This window comes from Lampetra planeri, chromosome 31 (genome assembly GCF_965212315.1).
Source record: "Lampetra planeri chromosome 31, kcLamPlan1.2.h2, whole genome shotgun sequence".
Classification (NCBI taxonomy): Eukaryota; Metazoa; Chordata; class Hyperoartia; order Petromyzontiformes; family Petromyzontidae; genus Lampetra; species Lampetra planeri.
In genome coordinates this window covers 8,960,439-8,983,463 of record NC_136137.1, presented here as the reverse complement: position 1 = coordinate 8,983,463, position 23,025 = coordinate 8,960,439, and the positions used below count along the sequence as shown (strand labels likewise).

General features: G+C 48.6%; 1 protein-coding gene across 1 annotated transcript; it reads right to left on the bottom strand.

Annotated features, from left to right (window-relative positions):
- Positions 1-2,303: 2,303 nt before the first annotated feature.
- LOC144729185 (uncharacterized) lies at positions 2,304-22,432 on the bottom strand. The gene is made up of 5 exons (XM_078609221.1): positions 22,386-22,432; positions 16,989-17,560; positions 9,305-9,472; positions 8,091-8,362; positions 2,304-7,389 (listed from the first exon to the last, which is right to left on the bottom strand). Exons 2-5 carry the CDS (start codon positions 17,513-17,515, stop codon positions 6,029-6,031), a joined length of 2,328 nt encoding a protein of 775 aa, XP_078465347.1. The 5' UTR covers positions 17,516-17,560; positions 22,386-22,432; the 3' UTR covers positions 2,304-6,028.
- Between the last annotated feature and the right edge of the window lie 593 nt (positions 22,433-23,025).

Genomic DNA, 23,025 nt, shown 5'->3' with positions numbered 1-23,025 from the left:
CACCTTGGGGTGCGACAGGGATGTCCTCTGGCTCCCACATTATTTAACATCATCTTTGACCACGTAGTTCGAGAAGTGTTCCATGCCTGTACCGGATAAATTTCCATCTGGTACTGATACAATGGGAGGGCTGAACGATGCCCAGGGGCGGTCAAGGGATGGCTCCCTTTTGGTCAACCATGTTACATACCTGTCAACCCTTATCAGTGCCGACCTTATTACAGACCACTTCAGACCTTACTGGTCACCCCGTGCCCTTATAAATCTCAACGTTCATCCTACAAAGTCCCATCACAAGGGAGAAACACAAATAGACAAAACAATGTTGCCCGTATTAAAACGACTGTACGCCGTATCGACCTGAAAACTCAATTTCCCTGTACAAGAATATGGGTAACCGGTATTATGGGTTGACAGCTATGATGTTATGCAAGCTTATGATCTGGTGATTGCTGCTCACTGAAACTGGTGTGTGCCACTAAGAGGTTGGGGTCTTACGATCAGCCCCACCATCTCAGTCAACCCATGGCACCTGGGTCTGTTCCGTGACCTGTCAGCGAGCCTTCAACACTTCACGTTGACTCAAAGTACACCTGGCCTGGCACAGGCGCCGTGGTGACATCACCGTCACTTGGTGGCGTATGGCGGGTATTGGTTCTGCTTTCAGGAGAGGTTGAGACAGCATATGAATGATGCTCGAGGTAAACAAGTACGAGGTACAGGTGTAGTTGTCAACGATCCAGAGACAGAGTTTCTAGGAGGCACTTTCTTGATTAACGACTTCCACGGTCTTTGGTTCTTTCGGTAAAGTCACGTAGAAAAAAATTAAATAATAATAGAATGTTATATAATAATATAATATTATTTAATTTCTTTCTACGTGACTTTACTCGAAAGAACCAAACACTAATTCCTGCAGTCACGAAAGCTTTGAATCCAACTTCCACGGTCTCGTCCACACACTCTCCACAGTAGTTCAGCCTAGCCTGTACATTACACCAGCCGTCTAACACTGACGGCGCTGACTAAGATAGCCAACTACTATCTTGTAGCGCAATATCTAACCGAGACGGCAGCGAGTATGGCAACGAGACGACAGCGACGACGAGACGAGTCCACTCCCAGAACCGGCAGCCTCGAGCTCCCGCTCTCGCCTCCTTTTATGCTGCCAGCGCGGCCTGGCTCCGCCCTGACGACGCCTCCCTTCTCGAACCCACTAGCAGGTTCCAAGGGCCTCCAGATGGGGTCTTCTGTGACCCTTGCCCTCTTTCCTCCTCTCTGCCAACACACCCTCACCGGCGTGTGTATACCACTGTTGCCGCTGCTGTCCACCAGCCGGCGCTATTACACTACACATGTATAAACGGAGGCATTTCTACATCTTACCACGTGAAGCCGAATAAGACGAGCAAAAGATCCTTGGACACGCTGTACTGGGATCCACTGTCCCTTGACACTGGGAGCAACGTGACCCAGCCTCTTACACGCGAACCTCACACTCTCCTCCCCCTTCGGCTGCACCTCTTCTGGGAGTTGCCCCCCCCCAACCCCAGCTAGGAGGGTTTAAAACCAGGGCATTTGGGTCCACTTAGCAGACGGATTCTTATTACGCCGATCGACTCATACCTGTGTGAAACTTTCCTTAGGCGCCATCATTTAAGAATAATGTACAGCCCTTGCTGGATAAATGCCCCCCCACGCTTTAAAATAATGGGAGTTATTTGACCATACGACTTGACAATGATCAGTACAAAACACTTTGAGCACGTGTCGTGACGTGTACGGCACGATCCAACCGTGTCCGTCCAGTGCTCACCAAACTGCATTAGCTTGCGGTTGCCGAAATAATAAATGTTAAGGTTGCACTCATTACACACAAGGTGCTTTCTCAAAATGAACCACAATGCCTTGCTGATCTCGTCAAGAAGGATAAACCATCACACGAACTCCGGTCATGCTCGCAGTGGCTTTTGGCTGACCATCGAACAAAGACGGTCACTGCATCGCGCGCTTTCAGATGCGCTTCTCCGGCCGTCTGGAACGCTCTTCCTTCCGATATTAGAAAGCCACTGGAGCTATGCACTTTTAAATCTAGATTCAAAACTCATTTTTTTTAGAACTGTTTTTTGTGTTTAGTTTGTTGTCATTTTCCCGCACCTCCGATTTTCGTGGTTGGCTACGTACGGTGCAAAACAAGTTCAACATACACTGCATCAACGCCATACGCTCCAACCCCGCTTGACTTGGGGACTTGAGTTAATGAGCAAAATATTTTCCTGAAACAAACACACTGGGGTAACAACTCGAGTCATCAGATAGATTTTATTGCACACTTGAAAAATCATACAGCACAGTAATAACCCCAAAACCCCCATAATTGTGCATGCACCAGCAACGTCTCAACTCACACAAAGGAAATTGAATTCCACATTGAACACTTGTAAAGCAATCGTGTTTCAAATACTATATATTTTTACAAAAACTTGATTAAAGTTCAAGAAAAATTGACCAAAGTATAACATTTTCTTTAATACAATCGTAACGAATTGCATCGAAAGACAATTACAGTTACACCGTGCAAACTCCTTTAAACATAAGGAAATGCTTTAATAAGTAAGCGCATGCACGCAAGATTAACAATACATTCCTGTATGTTAAAAAGTTGAACATCGATAAAATTACGCCATGCACAAATATTGCGCAAGGCGTGCACGAATGTCATATACTGTAGATAATTTAGTTACAGATGCTCTCTTTTTAAATCCTTTATATTAAGTTCACTTGCTTGCTTGCTTGCGCGCTTACGACCGTGCAAATCTTTTGGTCGTTTTTTAACCCACTTCCCGTGATCCAATCGAGCTGACATTTTGCACACAGACTCGTGCGTGACAACTTCTTTTCGTGAATTTTTTTTTCCAAAATGTTACACTTTTTAGGTAAAAAATATTATATTTAATTACCAATTGCTTAATGGTGGTAGGCAATCATCTGACCCATAGGTGGCAGCCATCTCAAGCCAGAAGACGAGAGAACTCTAGCCGCCCGTTTCAAAGACCAATGTTGGCTGGGTTGTGGCCCACGCATATAAAGGATTTATAGTGAAAAACTTAGTTTTTACGGGTTAATTTTTTAGTTATTGACGACCTCTACATTTAGTAACAAATCATGTATTCTACATCTGCACTTCTTCTTGCATATGGCCGATTAAATAGCAACTTGTATGCCTTTGTACAGATTAGTTTGATAGAACATGGCTTCTAAGCCTCCGCTGAATGTGCAGAGCGCAGTATTTGAATTTATTTAATTTGTTACACGAATACATCTATCTAGATTTGAAGCTTTCGTGACTGCAGGAATCCATACTCTTTGGTTCTTTCGGTAAAGTCACTTAGTTTATTTTATTTCTAACTACGTGACGTTACCAAAAAAACCAAAAAGTACGAATGATCCTGTTTAGCCAGTTTACCGGCTATTTCGTGGTGCGTGGGCACAGCAGCAACTAAAGACAAAAAAATTAACCCGTAAAAACAAAGTTTTTCACTATAAATCCTTTATATGCGTGAGATGGCTGCCACCTATGGGTCAGATGAATGCCTGCCACCATTAAGCAATTGGTAATTAAATATAATTTCTTTTTTCCTAAAAAGTGTAAAATTTTGGGAACATTTTTTTATGAAAATACATTGTCACGCACAACTAGTCTGTGTGCAAAATGTCAGCTCGATTGGATCACGGGAAGTGGGTTAAAAAACGACCGAAAGATTTGCACGGTCGTAAGCAAGCAAGCAAGTGAACTTAATATAAAGGATTTAAAAACATCAATACAGTACTGTATAGCAAGCGACATTGTAGATGGTGTCACAATAATCAGGTATATACAGGATGGTGGCCTAAACTTTGTTCAGGTGGTGTTGAGGTCGAATACAGCGTTTGTTTCTGTGGAGGAATCCAAAAAATGTTTTAATCTTATTGGCCACGGGATCCATGTGAGTCTTGAAAGACAGTTTTTAAGTCCACCGAGATATTTTAAGTTGTCAACCTGAGTCCAGAGCCACACTGTGCATCGGTGGCGAGAGATGTTTTGGGGCCGCTGGAGAATAACATAACTTTGGTCTTTGTAGATTTGAGAGTCAGATTAAAGGCATGAAGTTTAATTAAGGCATGAAGTTGAAGACGAAGATCATTGAAGTCCTGTTGTAGATGCTGTTGAAACTCCTCCATGGAATTGGTTTTGGAGCCATCAGGGTTGTTTGTCTGTTGGAGTACGGAGTTAGACTGATGGCCTTAATCTAAGTTGTCTTGTGGTTGTTGTTGTTTGACTTGCATCCCACTGGGATTTTTGCACACAGCGTTGGTGTACGGCGCTTTTTCTGCAATACTTTGCTGTCTTTTCTTGGATTTTCTGTTTGCACTTAGTCACATAGTCACTTTAAGATGTTTTCTTGTTCATGTTTTTTGTTTGTTGCACCCGATTCAAGAGCCGAATGGCTCACAGGGCTATACCAAATAAATGAAACTGAAAACTGAAATGTGTCATCAGCAAAATGTTTTTTTTTTTGTCAGAATGATGGTTCACTCCTGTGTGGTCCGTAATCTGGTTGGTGTTTACAATCCCACAAACCCACGCCGGGGTTATGTATGAGTTTCCACTTGTGAAGGATGATCTGCTGCGATACACACAGATTCGATGTACAGTAATACATTGAATCTGTAACACTTGTTTGGAATGTTGATGTTTGACCAAATCTGTTGCCATTTGTATGAGCTCTGGTTGCGATCAAGAACAATGTGTTATTTTTAGGCGCCGGTTCTGTAGATTTTGTAAATATTTGTGGGTGGGTAAACTTTGATTGGCTTGGATGCAGGTGTATTAATTGAAAATGTTCTCTGCTGTGTATCTCATGGGGAGGGATGCTTGATAGCACAGATAGTCAGGGTGAAGGAGTTGGTCTTTGAATACTGGTGACAATTTAAGACGGGGCCCATTTGTTTGATGTGGCAGCCTAGAAGCCAATATGGGAGTGCAGTACTGTGGGGTAGTACACTTATGTCCAAGGAAGCAATATGGAATGCATTTATGTTCCCAACCTAGTCCCTGTGAGTTTCTGGATGAGGTTTGTCCTAATTTTTGTATTTTTGCTGACCTTAAATATTCTGAGTCGTTCTTGATTTGATACGTAGTTAGTCCGAGATATAGGTATGGTTTATTCTGGACTTTCTTGCCATGAGAAGGCCGGTTGTTCAAGCAGAAATCAGTACTTTGGATGAAGTTGTCAACATGCATCCATCACTTTTAGGTCCTTAGTGATGGCATGGCCTATCTCGTCGAGGCGTAATGCTTGGGAAGCAAAAGCAATACCATCTGCACAGAGAATTCTGCGACGTTGTGTGCGGCGTGAAATCCAGACTTGTCAAAGATGATGGCCACATGTTCAATTAAGACGATGCTTGTTGAGAATATTGTTAAAAGTTTCAATGATGTAATTGTGTTCGCACTGCTAATGGTACTGAGCAAAGTGCACATAAAAAAAGAGCTCATGTTGAAGATATATCACTCACAATTATGTATATTATTTTAAAGAGCAATATTTGAGACAGATTTCCACGAAGACCTTGGTCATGCTCAGCTCTTTAACGGGTTGAGGTTGTCTGGGTTTGAGAGAATGACACTTTTCGAGGATGCACTCCTGCATCGCATGCCATCAAATTGTTCAATCGTAATATTTAAGTAATGCACTTCAAATAATAGTTTTTTAATTACGTTTTGCATTGTCTAGGGGGAAGGAAGGTATAATGGGTGCTGCTGATATGTATTTTAGAATTATGGCCTTTTTTATTGTAATATATTCATAATAACCACTGTTATTTTTTTGGTTTTATTTAATTTCTGTTTCTTAAAATATAATTTACATGCTAAATTTGACAATGACATAATATGTCAAATGCTTGGAGGAAATTGTGTCTTCAAATCATGAAGATACATTTTTGTAAGCAATTAAACTCCCATGAAATTGACCTTCAGGGAAAGTTATTTCACCCCTGCCTTGTCTTTGGCAACCCGCAAATGATCAAAGATCTCCCTCCACATGTGCAATTCTTCGATAGAAACTGTGTTTTCTGTAATACCTTTACAGCGCAATCTCTCTGGGAAGGGTGCCTGATGAATATCTTGAAACTTGGGGGGAATTTGATCCTTGGAAATTGAGGTGCACAAACACAGCAAGACACAGGGCTTCTGTAGGAGATATATACAGAGATTCAATGTTGGTTGATGACGAACAAATTCTGGGGTTATCAGCAATACGATTGCATTGTGTTCATCAACCGCCTCCAATATTGTATTCACTAAAAACGTTCCAGCAGGTTTTTCACTGAAGAGCTCACACTTAACCCCCCCTATATCTTCGGCCAACTGCTGGAAGTGTTCAGCCAGCGTTGAGTCTTCGTCTGAGTCAATGGTGTGAAGCATTAATATGCTCTGTTGCTTCTCTTGGTTTTCCATGAGCTCCTCATACAGATCTCCTAGTACCGTTTTACTGTCCACAGAAAGCATTCTCATGTTCATCTCAGCTGCCCCAAAGCATATTTCAACTTGGAGATCACGACTGATCTTATCGTGCCCCTCATTAGTTCTCTTCAGGATCGCCAGATACATGTGAGCCGTGTCGTAGTCCTTTTCAGCAGCCAGGCTCTTGATGAGCCGACACAGTATTTTTGGATCATTAGAATTATGTTTGTATGCTTCTCGCAGTAGGGTCAAAGCCTCTCTGTGCTTCCCTACAAGTTGGTGAAGATCTGATTGCTTCATCGTGTCATTGCACTTCACGAGCTCCTGAATCAATCTCTCAAATGCCACCTTGCGTGTCGTGTTCACCTTGGCTGCCTCTTCAATAGCCATTCGTAAGAGGTGCTGGCTCTTAGTCTGGTCTCCACATTCATGCTGAGCCAAGCCCCACTTCTCCAGTGTAAAGGCGCGGGAGTAATGAGTCACTTTTCGATCATCTTGCAAAGCGTTAATGTAGCACTCATCTGCTTCTGTGTGCATGCCACGTGCCGAGTACATTCCTGCCAGGTCCACGCGCAGCTTGTGGGCTGTGTCTTCGGACAGCTGAATGGCCTTTTCAAAGCAATCGATAGCCTTGCTTACATATTCATTCACTTTTGGGTCGGTGCAGTTTCCGTAAGCACCGGCATATGTTTCTCTTTTACTACTTTTCCATGTAGGTGCACGACTTTTAGTTGGAGAGCTTCTTTTCGTGCAAGTCACTGGGCATATTACTCGCAGAATGAATTTAGAGTTGTCTTCGAGTATAACTGACGAAGCAACATCTATATTTGGACCCTCATTTATGGTCTTGTTTTTCCTGAATAGAGGTTTTTCCTGAAGACCTAGATGTAATGTGCAGCATGAGAAGCGATTAGCACGTAGCATTTACAGATTTGTCTAAATTATGATGATAGTTTCATTTAATAACTTTTTCTGAGTTAAGCCACATCATCTTATTATATATGTGTTCTGAAACCCTCCACCAACCCGACACAGCCAAACAAATAAAATTGCCACGTCTACAAGTGTTTAAAAATGGAAATTATTATCGTTTCAGCTCACCGGCTTGTGGAAGAGCAATTCTCGCGACCAAATTTTAGCGAAAGACACGACGTTTCATTTGAAAATACACCCAACATCACTAGGGGCGAACCTCCACGCCTCAAAAAATGAGAATCCAGGGAAGTGAGATTCTCACTTCTTGGATTTCCATTTTGAAGCCTAGAAATCCCCCCACCTCCACTTGATCACGTTTGGCATATTTCCAAATGTCTCTTGCTAAATTAGTTTTTTGACAATTGCTCAACTGAAATAATTTTCATAATTGGCGCGCTATAACGCTTTTATACGTGATATGTTTATTTGTTTGGCTGTGTTGAGTTTGTGCGGGATATCCCAACACGTATTTAATCATATCATTACGTAGCCTCAACCAACCAAAACATTATATTACGAACGATAATGTTGGCTACGAAACCCGTTTAATTTGCTTATACACGATGCACAAAGCAATGTAAAGTGATAGTCGGGGCATTGCACTCACTCTGCCTGTTGGCTTCCGCTGCGAGGGTACGGTAAGTCAAACCGAGGTGGTGGAGAGCAAACTCAGATGGGCAGAGGTCATGTGACTTTTGGAGCAACTCCAGAGCGCTCTTGTTCTGTTTAATGTGCCTGCAGTGTCGCCCGACGCGTCCCAGCACCCAAGGGTCATCAGGTGCCAGCTGACTTGCCTGATTAAAACAATCTGACATTGTCATCAGTTTGAACCCAGTCAGCTCAAAGATCTTCGTTTCATCATAATCTATGTGATATTTCCTGCAATTGTAATAACATAAAAAAGTGAAGAGTACTTTTGAAACATAAATCGAACGAAGCACCGAATATTTAGAACGTTTCAAGTTAAAATGTTCTTCCAAATGACATCATGTAAGTACGATTGACATGGTAATGCACACATATATATTAGAGCAATAATAGCAAGCATGCCATTTTACTAGATATAGCGAGCACGAATGCAGAGAAAATAGTGTTTCCTTATAAGCAGCGAATTTCAAATGAAAAAAATGAAATGAAATTTATTTACCAGCACAAACGTCACTATACTGCACGTGTAAATCACGCAAAACATATGTAAAGCTCTGCGTGAGTGATACACTTTTGTAGTACAGGGTGCTTAAACATTTTTTTTATACATATATGGAATTATCGTTTTTCATGGAAAAAGAACGGATAATACACTGTAGCATGATAACAAATGTATGTGAATCGCTTCAAACAGTCAAAAAAATCGCCACTTGTTCGCCATCATTGTCAACACGTGCCTGGAATCTTCTCCAGGTGGTCTCAAGAGCCTGGAGGCACATTTCTTGTGGTATTGTTGCAAATTCTCGGGAGTTTTTACATTTTTTTATTTTAAACAATTTATCACCTTGAAATTACAACCGGCAATGCTCGTTTCATGGAGAACAGAAAAAAAACTGAAAAACCAAATGTAGAATGGAATAAAAAAACACGCGTCAATGAAAGTTTGAGTAACGCAATTTCGCGTTAAACACGTAAGCTTTTGCATTTACAATCTGAGCACTTTTGTGGATTTACTGTCCAACACACCGGTGTGCTGTGCCAGTAACGAATAGGCATGTTTTGTTTACTTGACAAACGTTTACTTATTGGCCGTGTCGGGTGGTGGCGGGTTTAACGACACATTTTTATTTACACGATCTAACCAAAAAAAAATTGTATTACGAATGTAATTACATGATCCGAAAATATTCCTTCGCCGTCTGGGCCAAAACGATCCAAGCTTTGGGCTCATAAATCTTGTGCTTCGAGCACATGACGTGCGCCAGTGTTTGCACCACTTTTTTAAAATATTCTTCCGTCGAGAAACCTGGGTTCTCCCTCACGAACTCCATTTTCGAAATCCTGAAAGAAAAATAACTTATCAGAAGAGAGCACGTATTTCACTGACATCTCATTAATATTGCAGTGGGGGCGAGAGGAGGGGGCTTTGTTCCAGCCCAGTACCTAAGTCGACTTCTGCCGACCAGTATCCGCCAATGCGTCCACACGTCACCCGAGGTCTACTGTAAGCATAGTTGGTGACCGCAGCTTTCCCATCGAATTGCCCAAATGCCTGGAGCAGTCTGCCTCTGCACAATCCCGAGCCGCTGCGGAATTGCCGTTTTTTATTAAAAGCTCACTCAAAAAACGACATATTTCTCATTACTATGGACTCGTGGCTAATGTTTAAAAAAAATTTGATTTATTTACCATCTTCATTTATTCAGCACCACTTTTCATCGGTGTCATTATTATTTTCATCCAGTTGTCGAAAAAGCATTGACGATGATGATAAACAAAACGGTCACGTTTGGTGGGTCATGTGACAATTGTGACAAGCGTAATCTGACCCACCAAACGTGACTGTCAGGAGCTGATATGCGTGCCACTGAATCCTGCAGAGCAATTGCCAGGGGCTTTTGTGCTCCGCACACACAGCATTGTGTTGGTACAACTATCGTATTAGGCGCTCTCATGTACACCTTGGGCAGGGTCTACTGTGGGGATACAACACAAGCCACTCATACATTATCACGCCTTTATAGCTACGAATGATGAGTTTCATATTGTATTTTGTAAACTTTAGATATTCACATTTAAATCAATGCAGTAGGAATATCTTTCCATGTGTACGCACCAACTGCAATCGTTTAAGTACGGTAAACGTAAATGTTAATCAATGACTGGACATAGAATTACTCAAAAGACTCGGTCGTGAAAAATTGTTACATTTTTGTAAGTTCGATCGAGGATGAACAATAGTTTAGGGACAACAGTTAGATTTGTTTAAAAATAATAATAAACACTGGTCATGCGGCATTTTGCACAATTTAAACTGGCCAATGTTACATAACTTTGAACACCGTACAAGTGTAGAGGAGTAGTGTGATGACGTCATGTCATGGGTGCTGTAAGGGGATACCTTCGGGAACAGAGGCGGGTCCGAGTGAAGGGGAGGAGCCGCCCAAGGGGTACTTAAAGGGGACCCCGTGACAAAGGTGGGGTCGTTGTGGGAGCCCGGAATGTGGATCAGCTGCAGGAGGTCTCTCCTGCTCATGACCGGACGGTGTTGGCTGAACTCCCGTCCGCGGTCGACGAGTGGGAGAGCCGAAGAGATAGCGGAGAGTAGGGCTCCAAGAAGTCTGTGAGAATCGGCTGAGATTGAGTGGGGTGCTTCTCTCCTCGGCCGGGCAGTGTTGGATGAACCCCCGTCCCGGCCCGAGTGACAGAGCCCAAGGGATAGCCAAGGTTAGGACGAGTAGAGCTCGGGGGTCCATGGGAAGGAACGAGTATAGAGAACACCTACCCCTGGTGTGAACCTGGGTGTTTAAACAATGTTAATAAATGGCGAAATCCCTTACAAGAAGTTACGTCTATGACACAATAACCGGTGCCAGAAGTGACTGCTAACCTTCGTCGCTATGTCGAAGTCGGCTATGAAGCGTAAGAACCCACCTGTTGCGAGATCAGACGACGAAGACAGCACGCAACATCTCTGGAGTCCGGGGCCCCGGAGATGCGCCCCGTGGAGCCCGGCCAACCCGTACAGGAGGAGGTGGCGGCCGCGGCCGGCCACTCACCACCGCAGGAGAGCTGGCGACTTCTCACCAGCCAGTTCGGCCAGCTGCTGCAGTTGGCCGCGCGTCTCGTCTCCCTGATGTCGGGCGCGCCCGTCACTTTTTTGGAGCGAGATGGGGCGCTTCCCGCCATTTCTCCTCCTGCCACATTCGAATTTGGCGCCGTTTTCTCAACAGACGCGATACAGCAATCGGCCGCCATCTTGCCCCTGGGTGCGCCGCAGCAACCGGGCGCCATTGCCTCTGCTGCAGCGGTGCCGCCGAGTGTATCTTCGGCTCTTCCAAACTTCGTCGCCTGCCGCCTGTTCATCCATTCATCGCAGCTGGCAGAGACTGGACGTCCTTTCAAGGCCGGTTCGATGCGGCTTACGCCTCGGTCAGGTGGCCTATGGACGAGGCCCTCAAGGTACTCCCGACGGCATGAGATAATGATTCCCTAGCCACATTTATTTCGATTCCACCTGCGGACAGGGCGACGCTCCCCATGGCGTACGCCCAAATGGCTGCTATTTTTTAGCCGCCCTCCAGCGCACGCCAGAAGTTCTTGCTGCGGAGGCGAGGGGAGGCCAAGACGCCTCTTGCCTTCCGCAGCTCCTTGTTGGCGCTGGGTCGGGCGGCCTACCTCAATATGGATTGTGCGGCACTCAACTCATTGGCTTTGGAGTGTCTGCTCTCCCTCGCGCGGGAGCTCGGTGTAGTTTTGGAAATAGCGGAGGAGGCGGACATCTCTTCCCTTAAACTGGTGCAGGGGATCCAAGCACACCTCGACCTCGCCAGTGGCCTGGTGTGGCGGTGTTCCAGCCCTGGTGTGGCGGTGTGCGCCACACCAGGGCTGGAACGCCGCAGGACGAGAATCATCTTGCCGCCTTCGCTGCACGCGACCAACGCTGGAGAGTCCCCAGGGGCCGCCGGCTGGAGCAGCGATGGTGGGCAAGGACTTCTCTCTCGCAGGGGTTGACGTCCACCATCTGCTTCCGCTGTGGCCAGCCTGGCCACATCACGATGGGCTGCCGCAACGCTACTAGGGCCTTCCGCGGGACCTCGTCTCCCTCTGCCTCCACATCGGCATTGTCATCTGGGCCTCAGGCAAGTCGTGGCGCATCAGCCACTCGGCCGCCCATCCCACCTCACACATCTAGCGGGGATAAGGTTCATGATCACCAGGGCACCACTAAAAGTCCATAAACGTTCGATGTTCGCTCGCCGTCAGTCTCCGGGTGGCCTAAGCGGGTCCATCAATGGGCTGCGCTCGCGCATCGGGTTTTGGCAGCCACGGCGGGTTCCTCCATGATCGCTGGTTACATCCAAGGGGTGGAAGTCCGGATTTTGGTGGACACGGGTGCGTCGGCCACCATTATATCGGAATGCATTTTTGGGTTGTTACCACAAAGCGTTGGTCGATTGAGGCCTGTACAAGGGGCTTGCGTTGCCACAAATGGAGGTAGTTTAGGTATATTGGGTCACATTGTTGCCTCCATTAGAATTGGTGATATTGAATTGAAAGGCCCCGGCTTAGTCTCAAAGGCGTTGGCAGTACCATGCCTTTTGGGCACAGATTTCTTGGCCAAAATGCCCATGAAAATATTGATCGACCAGGGTTGTGTGGAGATGCCATCGGGCTGTCGTTTGAACTTTTTGATGTCCACCACTTTGTTGACTCCTCTTGCTGCCAGTGTACGAGCTTTGGCTAGGGATTCCATGAACATTCCACCTGGGTCCCAAATATTGATACCCCTGAGGTTGCACAAACCCCTGAAATTGCATACCCCAGAAGTGGGCGTCCTCTTAACTCCGGCCGGCACCGTTTTGGCACACGCGACCCCAGCTCTCCCACCGGACGATGCCATGCCGGTTGAGAGGGTTGTGGCTGGCGTAGTACAGGATGGGAAGTCCAACGACTCCTGGATTGATGCGCTTTGTCGGGAAAATGCCCTCTTGTCCCTCAAGGAGCAGCAGCGGCTCCGCGCACTTATTGAATGATTCACTGATGTTTTCATTCACAGCAAATTCGATATCGGACGCACGTCCTTATTAGAGCATCACATAGACACGGGTAATTCGCCCCCCATTTGGCTGAATTCCCATCACTTTAGTCCTAGAGAGAAGGATCATGTCCGCTTGGCTGTTGATGAGATGTTGGCGGCGGACATAATCTCTCCTTCTACTAGCCCTTGGGGCGCCCCTATTGTGTTAGTCAAGAAACAGGATGGGATTCTTCGTTTCTGTGTTGACTTTCGTAGATGAAACAAGATTTCAGTGGCAGATGCCTATTCCCTTCCTCGCATGGACGATTCGCTTGATGCCGCTCTCGGGTGCGCGGTTCTTTTCGACCATAGATCTGCTTTCGGGCTTCTGGCAATTGCCATTGGATGAGGTCTCCAAACCCAAGACTGCGTTCCGCACACCCCAGGGGCTGTTCCAATTCAATCGGCGTCCTATGGGCCTCCACTCGGCCCCGGCCACCTTCCAACGCCTCATGGAGATGGTCTTGGCGGATATCCAGTGAGAATTATGCTTAATTTATTTGGACGATGTCATCGTTTTCAGCCGCACGTTTGACGAACACTTGCATCGTCTTGAGTCGGTCTTCGTCAAAGTGCGTGCTGCTGGCTTGAAATTTAAACCCCAAAAGTGTCATTTGCTGCAGCCATTGGTGAAGTATTTGGGTCATATTGTTAGTGCGTCAGGTGTCGCCACGGACCCGGAAAAAACGGCTTGTGTCCGTGCGTGGCCAACTCCCACATCTGTCACGGAGGTTCGCAACTTCATTGGCTTCGCCTCGTATTACCGTCGCTTTGTGCGGGATTTTTCGACTGTCGCGAAACCACTCAACGCGCTGTCCGCAAAAGGTCAAAAGTTTCTTTAGGGCAAGGAGTAGGAAGCAGCGTTCGTCGCGATTCGAGCATCCCTGGAGGATGCGCCCCCCCCCCCCCCTGAGGTATCCTGACTTCTCCCTGCCCTTTGTGCTCGACGCTGATGCAAGCGACATGGGCATAGGGGCTGTACTTGCCCAGGTGGTCAATGGCGTTGAAAGGGTCGTGGCATATGGCAGTCACGTGTTGTCCCCCACAGAGCAGCGTTACTGTGTGACTCATAGGGAGCTGCTTGCCATCGTGTTTTTCGTGCAATTGAATAGGCCCTACTTGTATGGCAGGTGGTTCACTGTTCAGACAAATAATGCGACCCTGCAATATTCCTTGCGCATCGATCAGCCCTCGGGTCAGCTGTCCCGCTGGCTTGAGGTGCTGCAGGAATATACGTTCGACGTCATCCACAAAAAGGGGGCACAGCATGGAAATGCGGATGGGTTGTCTAGGTTGCCTCCGGATGGCAGGTGTGCGTGCACGATGGACTCGGGTTGCTGCAGGGCCCCAAATGACACCGGGGCCCAGTTGGTGGCGATAGCCGACACGGCTCCCCTTCCGGGTGTGTCGTTGCTCGTGGATTTCGGCCTAGGTCTCCCTCGGGAGGTATGGTCTCGCTTGCAGATGGAGGACACCTCTCTGCTAAAGCTGCGACGCCATGTTATTTCGGACGGCCGTTCTTCCTCTCCGTTGACTGCCCCGGCCATTGCCCTGCATGACGGCCTACTTATGCGCTGGGATACGGAGCTGGAGAGGTATTGTTTGGTGGTGCCCACTGTCCTACGAGGGAAACTGACTCGTGCAGTTCAGAAGAAGTTGATGCACCTTGGGTTCCACAAGACCTTGTTAACCCTTAAGTGGGATTATTACTAGCCGGGCGTGGAAAGCGACGTGGCGCTACTTGTGAGTGGCTGCCACGATTGTGCACGGCAGGCCCCGGTTGTGCATGATCGGCCCCTGCTACAGTCCATCCAGGTTTCCCGTTTGAATGAACTTATGGCCCTCAAAATTTTGGGCCCATTTCCAACCTCTCAATGGGGCCACAAGTATCTTTTGGTCGGGGTTAAATACCTCACATGTTGACCCATGGCGTGGCTCTTGCAAGACCAATCGGCCTTGTCTATCACCGATGCCTTTTTGCATGGGTATGTTTTAGATAAGGGTGCCCCTGAACAACTGTTAACCGATCAGGGTCGGAATTTTTCTTCCCGGTTGCTCAAGGAGGTCTGTGACCTCCTCGGCACCAAGAAAATCCGGACTTCACCCTACCACTTTGAAACCGACGGGATGGTAGAGCGGTTGAATCGCACCCTCACATCCATGCTGTGCCACCACGTGAGCGCGTCTCAGTCGAACTGGGACCTGTTTATTCTGGATGTCCTTTCCGTGCACAGGTTGGCCCCTCACTCCTCAATGGGTTTTTCACCCTTTTATCTAATGTACGGAAGGGAACCAGAGCCCCCAATGCACGTAAAAATGGGCCTGGGGCTGTCTAAAAAGGGATTGGCTGTGCCCGCTTCGATGAAGGTCACGCTCAACAGACTGCGTGAAGCACAACAAGCGGCCATGGACAATTCGGCCAGCCAACAAGTGGCTAACGAACACTTACAAAAGCATCAGGGTTCTGGGCTTCCATGGGTGAAAGGGGAGAAGGCGTGGCTACATTTCCCCCAGGTGACCATTGGGATGTCCCCAAAATTACATCGCCCTTGGCAGGGCCCCGTTGAGGTCATGGAGGTCCGCCGGCCACAGTGTGTGCGCATCCGCTTCGGTCGCCGGCACTGGATTGTCCACCCATCTAGGTTGAAAAGATACGTGTTACCTTGTCCTGTTGAATCATCCCCACTTCCGGAGCGGCCAATGCTTGATGCGTCCGACGAGCCGGGCCGCCCTGGCCGGGATGCTATGCAGTGTAAGCCCTCTGTCTGTCCACCCACAGAACCCCTTCGAGTAGCTCCCGAGGCGCCGCCTGTTGGCCCCTCGGTGGCGAGGCCGACGTCAATGGGTGCTCCGCCTACTCTGACACCGGACACTGCCCGGGGGAGTGGACCGGCAGCACATACGACGACAACCTCCCCTTGGTCCCGTTGTCATCGGACACCAGCCGTCGCTGACGCATGATCGGCACCTTGCACTGCAGGATAAAGGCCTTCCTACACTTGCCGTCCTGCCTTATCATCCTTCTTGTTTCCCCGCAGATGGCTCTGCCTTTACACCTCCATTCACATCGTTATTGTTGATGTTGTTATGTTGTTGTTACAATTGTTCTGATTGTTGGTTGCTGGCTTTATGTATCGGCCCCAATGCGGGGCAAATTTAGTATAATTATCAGCCGAGACGGCTGATTTTTTTTATGGAGGGGCGGGGTGATGTAGAGGAGTAGTGTGATGATGTCATGTCATGGATACTGTAAGGGGATACCTTCGGGAACAGGGGCGGGTCCGAGTGAAGGGGAGGAGCCACCCAAGTGATACTTAAAGGGGACCCCGTGACGAAGGCGAGGTCGTTGTGGGAGCCCGGAGTGTGGATCGGCTGCAGGAGGTCTCTCCCGCTCATGACAAGACGGTGTTGGCTGAACCCCCGTCCGGGGTCGACGAGTGGGAGAGCCGAAGAGATAGCCGAGAGTAGGGCTCCAAGAAGTCTGTGAGAATTGGCTGAGAGTGAGTGGGGTTCTTCTCTCCTCGGCCAGGCGGTGTTGGATGAACCCCTGTCCCGGCCCGAGTGAGAGAGCCCAAGGGATAGCCAAGGTTAGGACAAGTAGAGCTCAGGGGTCCATGGGAAGGACCGAGTATAGAGAACACCTACCCCTGGTGTGAGTGAGCCTGAGTGTTTAAACAGTGTTAACAAACAGCTAAAGCCCTTACAAGATGATCCGTCTCCGCGTAGTTCTACGACACAACACAAGTACTCGATTTAATAAACAGCATACATACACACCTGTCATAGTTCAAGGCTATGTTGTAATGCCAGAAGATTATTTTGTCTTGGGAGCAGTGGCCTCGACCCTTCTCGATGGCTTGCTCGAACTTTTCGATGGCCTGCAGGTAAACGCGGGGGCCCATGCGGGACAGGAAGTAGCCCTGCTCGGCCAGAGCCATTGCATTCGCTCCCTCGTTGTCCCTCTGCGCCTCCAGCTCACCGAGTACCTCGGCGGCTTTCTTAAAATCGTAGGACAGCAGGAGGAGCTCGCACTGGTTGGCCAGCGCCGTTATGTTCTGAGGATCCTTGGCCAGGACCTCGGCCACTATCGGCTTGGCCCTGTTAAGCGTTTGGCGCTTCAGGTGCAGAAAGGCGAGGCAGTTCAGATTGCATACATCGCTTTCAAATTCTTCTGCTGTGGCGGAACAACTCTTCTTCCGCTCGAGCTTTGTCATCACTTGCTTTTCAAGCTGTTTGTTGTACTCCAGTTGAAAGAGATTTGGAAACTTCATGTACCTCTCCTGTATTTCGTTTTTCTTTTCCATCCTGAAAGTGTGACTTAGCACCTGTAGGTCCGTGTGTGCTAAGAACTGAAACAACACGATAGTGGGCCACAATCTGTCAGCCTTAACAAAACACTCAATGGAAACATATTACAGACATACGGGATATTTGTATACAGCACGAGAGTTTTGAAATTATAATTTAAAAAGTTGAACTAATGTAATGCTATCAGTACTTTAAAGTTATATATGTATGTAGCGTAAACCTCGACCTATACGTTACACTGGGGAAGAGCGTACATCTGCCACGTCACTCTCCATGAACTCTCCTACCTCTCCCCTCTCATCTCACTCTACTCACCTCAACCCACTCTCCTAACCTTCTCCTCTCATCTCACTCTACTCCCCTCCACGCACTCTCCTAACCCTCTCCTCTCTTCTCACTCTATTCCCCTCCACGCACTCTCCTACCTCTCCCATCTCATCTCACTCTACTCCCCTCAACCCACTCTCCTAACCCTCTCCTCTTATCTCACTCTACTCCCCTCCACGCACTCTCCTACCTCTCCCCTCTCATCTCACTCTACTACCCTCCATACACACTCCTACCCCTCCCCTCTCATCTCACTTTACTCCCCTTCACACACTCTCCTACCTCTCCCCTCTCATCTCACTCTACTCCCCTCCACGCACTCTCCTACCTCTCCCCTCTCATCTCACTCTACTCCCCTTCACGCACTCTCCTACCTCTCCCCTCTCATCTCACTCTACTCCCCTCCACGCACTCTCCTACCTCTCCCCTCTCATCTCACTTTCCTACCCTCCATACACACTCCTACCCCTCCCCTCTCATCTCACTCTACTCTCCTCCACGCACTCTCCTACCTCTCCCCTCTGATCTCACTATACTCCCCTCCACGCACTCTCCTACCTTTCTCCTCTCATCTCACTCTACTCCCCTCCACGCTCTCTCCTACCCCTCCCCTCTCATCTCACTCTACTCCCCTCTACGCACTCTCCTACCCCTCTCATCTCACTCTACTCCCCTCCACGCACTCTCCTAACCCTCTCCTCTCTTCTCACTCTATTCCCCTCCACGCACTCTCCTACCTCTCCCCTCTCATCTCGCTCTACTCCCCTCCACTCTGCTACCTCTCCCATCTCATCTCACTCTAATCCCCTCCACGCTCTCTCCTACCTCTCCCCTCTCATCTCACTCTACTACCCTCCATACACACTCCTACCCCTCCCCTCTCATCTCACTCTACTCCCCTTCACACACTCTCCTACCTCTCCCCTCTCATCTCACTCTACTCCCCTCCACGCACTCTCCTACCTCTCCCCTCTCATCTCACTCTACTCCCCTTCACGCACTCTCCTACCTCTCCCCTCTCATCTCACTCTACTCCCCTCCACGCACTCTCCTACCTCTCCCCTCTCATCTCACTTTCCTACCCTCCATACACACTCCTACCCCTCCCCTATCATCTCACTCTACTCCCCTCCACACTCTTCTACCACTCCCCTCTCATCTCACTCTACTCCCCTCCACGCACTCTCCTACCTCTCCCCTCTCATCTCACTTTCCTACCCTCCATACACACTCCTACCCCTCCCCTCTCATCTCACTCTACTCCCCTCCACGCACTCTCCTACCTCTCCCCTCTGATCTCACTATACTCCCCTCCACGCACTCTCCTACCTCTCTCCTCTCATCTCACTCTACTCCCCTCCACGCTCTCTCCTACCCCTCCCATCTCACTCTACTCCCCTCTACGCACTCTCCTACCCCTCTCATCTCACTGTACTCCCCTCCACGCACGCTCCTACCTCTCCCCTCTCATCTCACTCTACTCCCCTCCACGCACTCTCCTACCCCTCCCCTCTCATCTAGCTCTACTCCCCTCCACTCTCCTACCTCTCCCATCTCATCTCACTCTAATCCCCTCCACGCACTCTCCTACCTCTCCCCTCTCATCTCACTCTACTACCCTCCATACACACTCCTACCCCTCCCCTCTCATCTCACTCTACTCCCCTTCACACACTCTCCTACCTTTCCCCTCTCATCTCACTCTACTCCCCTCCACGCACTCTCCTACCTCTCCCCTCTCATCTCACTCTACTCCCCTCCACGCACTCTCCTACCTCTCATCTCACTTTCCTACTCTCCATACACACTCCTACCCCTCCCCTATCATCTCACTCTACTCCCCTCCACACTCTCCTACCTCTCCCCTCTCATCTCACTCTACTACCCTCCATACACACTCCTACCCCTCCCCTCTCATCTCACTCTACTCCCCTCCACACTCTCCTACTTCTCCCCTCTCATCTCACTCTACTACCCTCCATACACACTCCTACCCCTCCCCTCTCATCTCACTCTACTCCCCTCCACGCACTCTTCTACCTCTCCCCTCTGATCTCACTATACTCCCCTCCACGCACTCTCCTACCTTTCTCCTCTCTTCTCACTCTATTCCCCTCCACGCACTCTCCTACCTCTCCCCTCTCATCTCACTCTAATCCCCTCCACGCACTCTCCTACCTCTCCCCTCTCATCTCACTCTACTACCCTCCATACACACTCCTACCCCTCCCCTCTCATCTCACTCTACTCCCCTTCACACACTCTCCTACCTCTCCCCTCTCATCTCACTCTACTCCCCTCCACGCACTCTCCTACCTCTCCCCTCTCATCTCACTCTACTCCCCTTCACGCACTCTCCTACCTCTCCCCTCTCATCTCACTCTACTCCCCTCCACGCACTCTCCTACCTCTCCCCTCTCATCTCACTTTCCTACCCTCCATACACACTCCTACCCCTCCCCTCTCATCTCACTCTACTCCCTTCCACGCACTCTCCTACCTCTCCCCTCTGATCTCACTATACTCCCCTCCACGCACTCTCCTACCTCTCTCCTCTCATCTCACTCTACTCCCCTCCACGCACTCTCCTACCCCTCCCCTCTCATCTAGCTCTACTCCCCTCCACTCTCCTACCTCTCCCATCTCATCTCACTCTAATCCCCTCCACGCACTCTCCTACCGCTCCCTTCTCATCTCACTCTACTCCCCTCCACACACTCTCCTACCTCTCCCCTCTCATCTCACTCTACTCCCCTCCACGCACTCTCATACCGATCCCCTCTCATCTCGCTCTACTCCCCTCCACTCTCCTACCTCTCCAATCTCATCTCACTCTAATCCCCTCCACACACTCTCCTACCTCTCCCCTCTCATCTCGCTCGACTCCCCTCCACTCTCCTACCTCTCCCATCTCATCTCACTCTAATCCCCTCCACGCACTCTCCTACCTCTCCCCTCTCATCTCGCTCTACTCCCCTCCACTCTCCTACCTCTCCCATCTCTTCTCACTCTATTCCCCTCCACGCACTCTCCTACCTCTCCCCTCTCATCTCACTCTACTACCCTCCATACACACTCCTACCCCTCCCCTCTCATCTCACTCTACTCCCCTTCACACACTCTCCTACCTCTCCCCTCTCATCTCACTCTACTCCCCTCCACGCACTCTCCTACCTCTCCCCTCTCATCTCACTCTACTCCCCTTCACGCACTCTCCTACCTCTCCCCTCTCATCTCACTCTACTCCCCTCCACGCACTCTCCTACCTCTCCCCTCTCATCTCACTTTCCTACCCTCCATACACACTCCTACCCCTCCCCTATCATCTCACTCTACTCCCCTCCACGCACTCTCCTACCTCTCCCCTCTGATCTCACTATACTCCCCTCCACGCACTCTCCTACCTTTCTCCTCTCATCTCACTCTACTCCCCTCCACGCACTCTCCTACCCCTCCCCTCTCATCTCACTCTACTCCCCTCTACGCACTCTCCTACCCCTCTCATCTCACTCTACTCCCCTCCACGCACGCTCCTACCTCTCCCCTCTCATCTCGCTCTACTCCCCTCCACTCTCCTACCTCTCCCATCTCATCTCACTCTAATCCCCTCCACGCACTCTCCTACCTCTCCCCTCTCATCTCACTCTACTCACCTCCACACACTCTCCTACCTCTCCCCTTTCATCTCACTCTACTCCCCTCCACGCACTCTCCTACCCCTCTCATCTCACTCTACTCCCCTCCACGCACTCTCCTACCGCTCCCTTCTCATCTCACTCTACTCCCCTCCACGCACTCTCCTACCTCTCCCCTCTCATCTCACTCTACTCCCCTCCACGCAATCTCCTACCTCTCCCCTCTCATCTCGCTCTACTCCCCTCCACTCTCCTACCCCTCCCCTCTCATCTCGCTCTACTCCCCTCCACGCACTCTCCTACCTCTCCCCTGTCATCTCACTCTACTCCCCTCCATGCACTCTCCTACCTCTCCCCTCTCATCTCACTCTACTCCCCTCCACGCACTCTCCTACCTCTCCCCTGTCATCTTACTCTACTCCCCTCCATGCACTCTCCTACCTCTCCCCTCTCATCTCACTCTACTCCCCTCCACGCACTCTCCTACCTCTCCCCTGTCATCTCACTCTACTCCCCTCCACGCACTCTCCTACCTCTCCCCTCTCATCTCACTCTCCTACCCCTCCCCCTCTACTTCCTCCGCGCACTGTCCGAACTCTCACGCTTTTATTGCATCTCACTCGACCCTTTTCATATCATCTCACTATTTTCCACTGCCTTTAACGAACTCTAAACCACTATATACCACGTTTCTATCCGGTATTGAGATGCGGTCGCAATTAGACGCCGCATACAAAATATATTTTTTTACTGTACGGTCCAACATTGAATAAAGAAAGCAGTTGCAATAAAACACGTTCTTACGTAAAGAATACTTCAACTATTTACGTATATATTACACAGTAAAGTAGGCCGATACACATTTTATTGTAGGCATTTGAGATAATTTCACAGGGCAACCCACCTGTAAGACAAGAGGAAGTGGAATGACAGATGACGTCTCTGAGTGACCCTAATCTTTCGACCACCTACGCACGACGCGCTAATGTCACCTCCCAGCAATGTGACCCGTTTGGGTCCCTCCCTATTAAAATATCGTTCCGCTCGTCTTGTTTGTGCTGCGCGCGCGCGCGTGTGTGTGAACTATAAAACAACAAAAATGGGGTTTAAAAAAACTTTTCAATGCACGCACTTTTCTTTGCACTCAAAAGTCGACAGCACATTATTTGGACCCCAGAATTCATCACGTTTGATGTGCTGAATAAAAGTGGGTGACTTGCATAAAGCATTTTAAACGTATCGAAAAGGAAACCACCCACTTGTATTTAACACATCGAATGTGATTAATTCTGGGTAAAACATGTTTTTCTACTTTTGAGTGAAAATAAAAGTATACATTGAAAAGCTTGTTTTTTTACCAATTGTTTTTACTGTGAAAATTATTGTAACTATTTAACTACTATTTGGTTTCACCAGGTAAGGCCCACTGAGCTACATAGCTTTTTTAGAAGCGACCTGTCTACAAATAATAGCTCAACAAAGTGGCTTATCGTGTGTAAATTTACAGCAGCCAAAGAATCTTAACCCACGATTATAAATGTGGA

What these genes read in the sequence shown, in the direction of transcription:
- LOC144729185 (XM_078609221.1), bottom strand. Translation starts at nt 17,515, where the DNA reads ATGGAAAAGAAAAACGAAATACAGGAGAGGTACATGAAGTTTCCAAAT. An exon ending in AAGGAATATTTTCGGATCAT is followed by an intron (nt 8,363 to 9,304) that starts GTAATTACATTC and finishes TTACAATTGCAG; the next exon opens with GAAATATCACATAGATTATG. An exon ending in AGCGGAAGCCAACAGGCAGA is followed by an intron (nt 7,390 to 8,090) that starts GTGAGTGCAATG and finishes CATTACATCTAG; the next exon opens with GTCTTCAGGAAAAACCTCTA.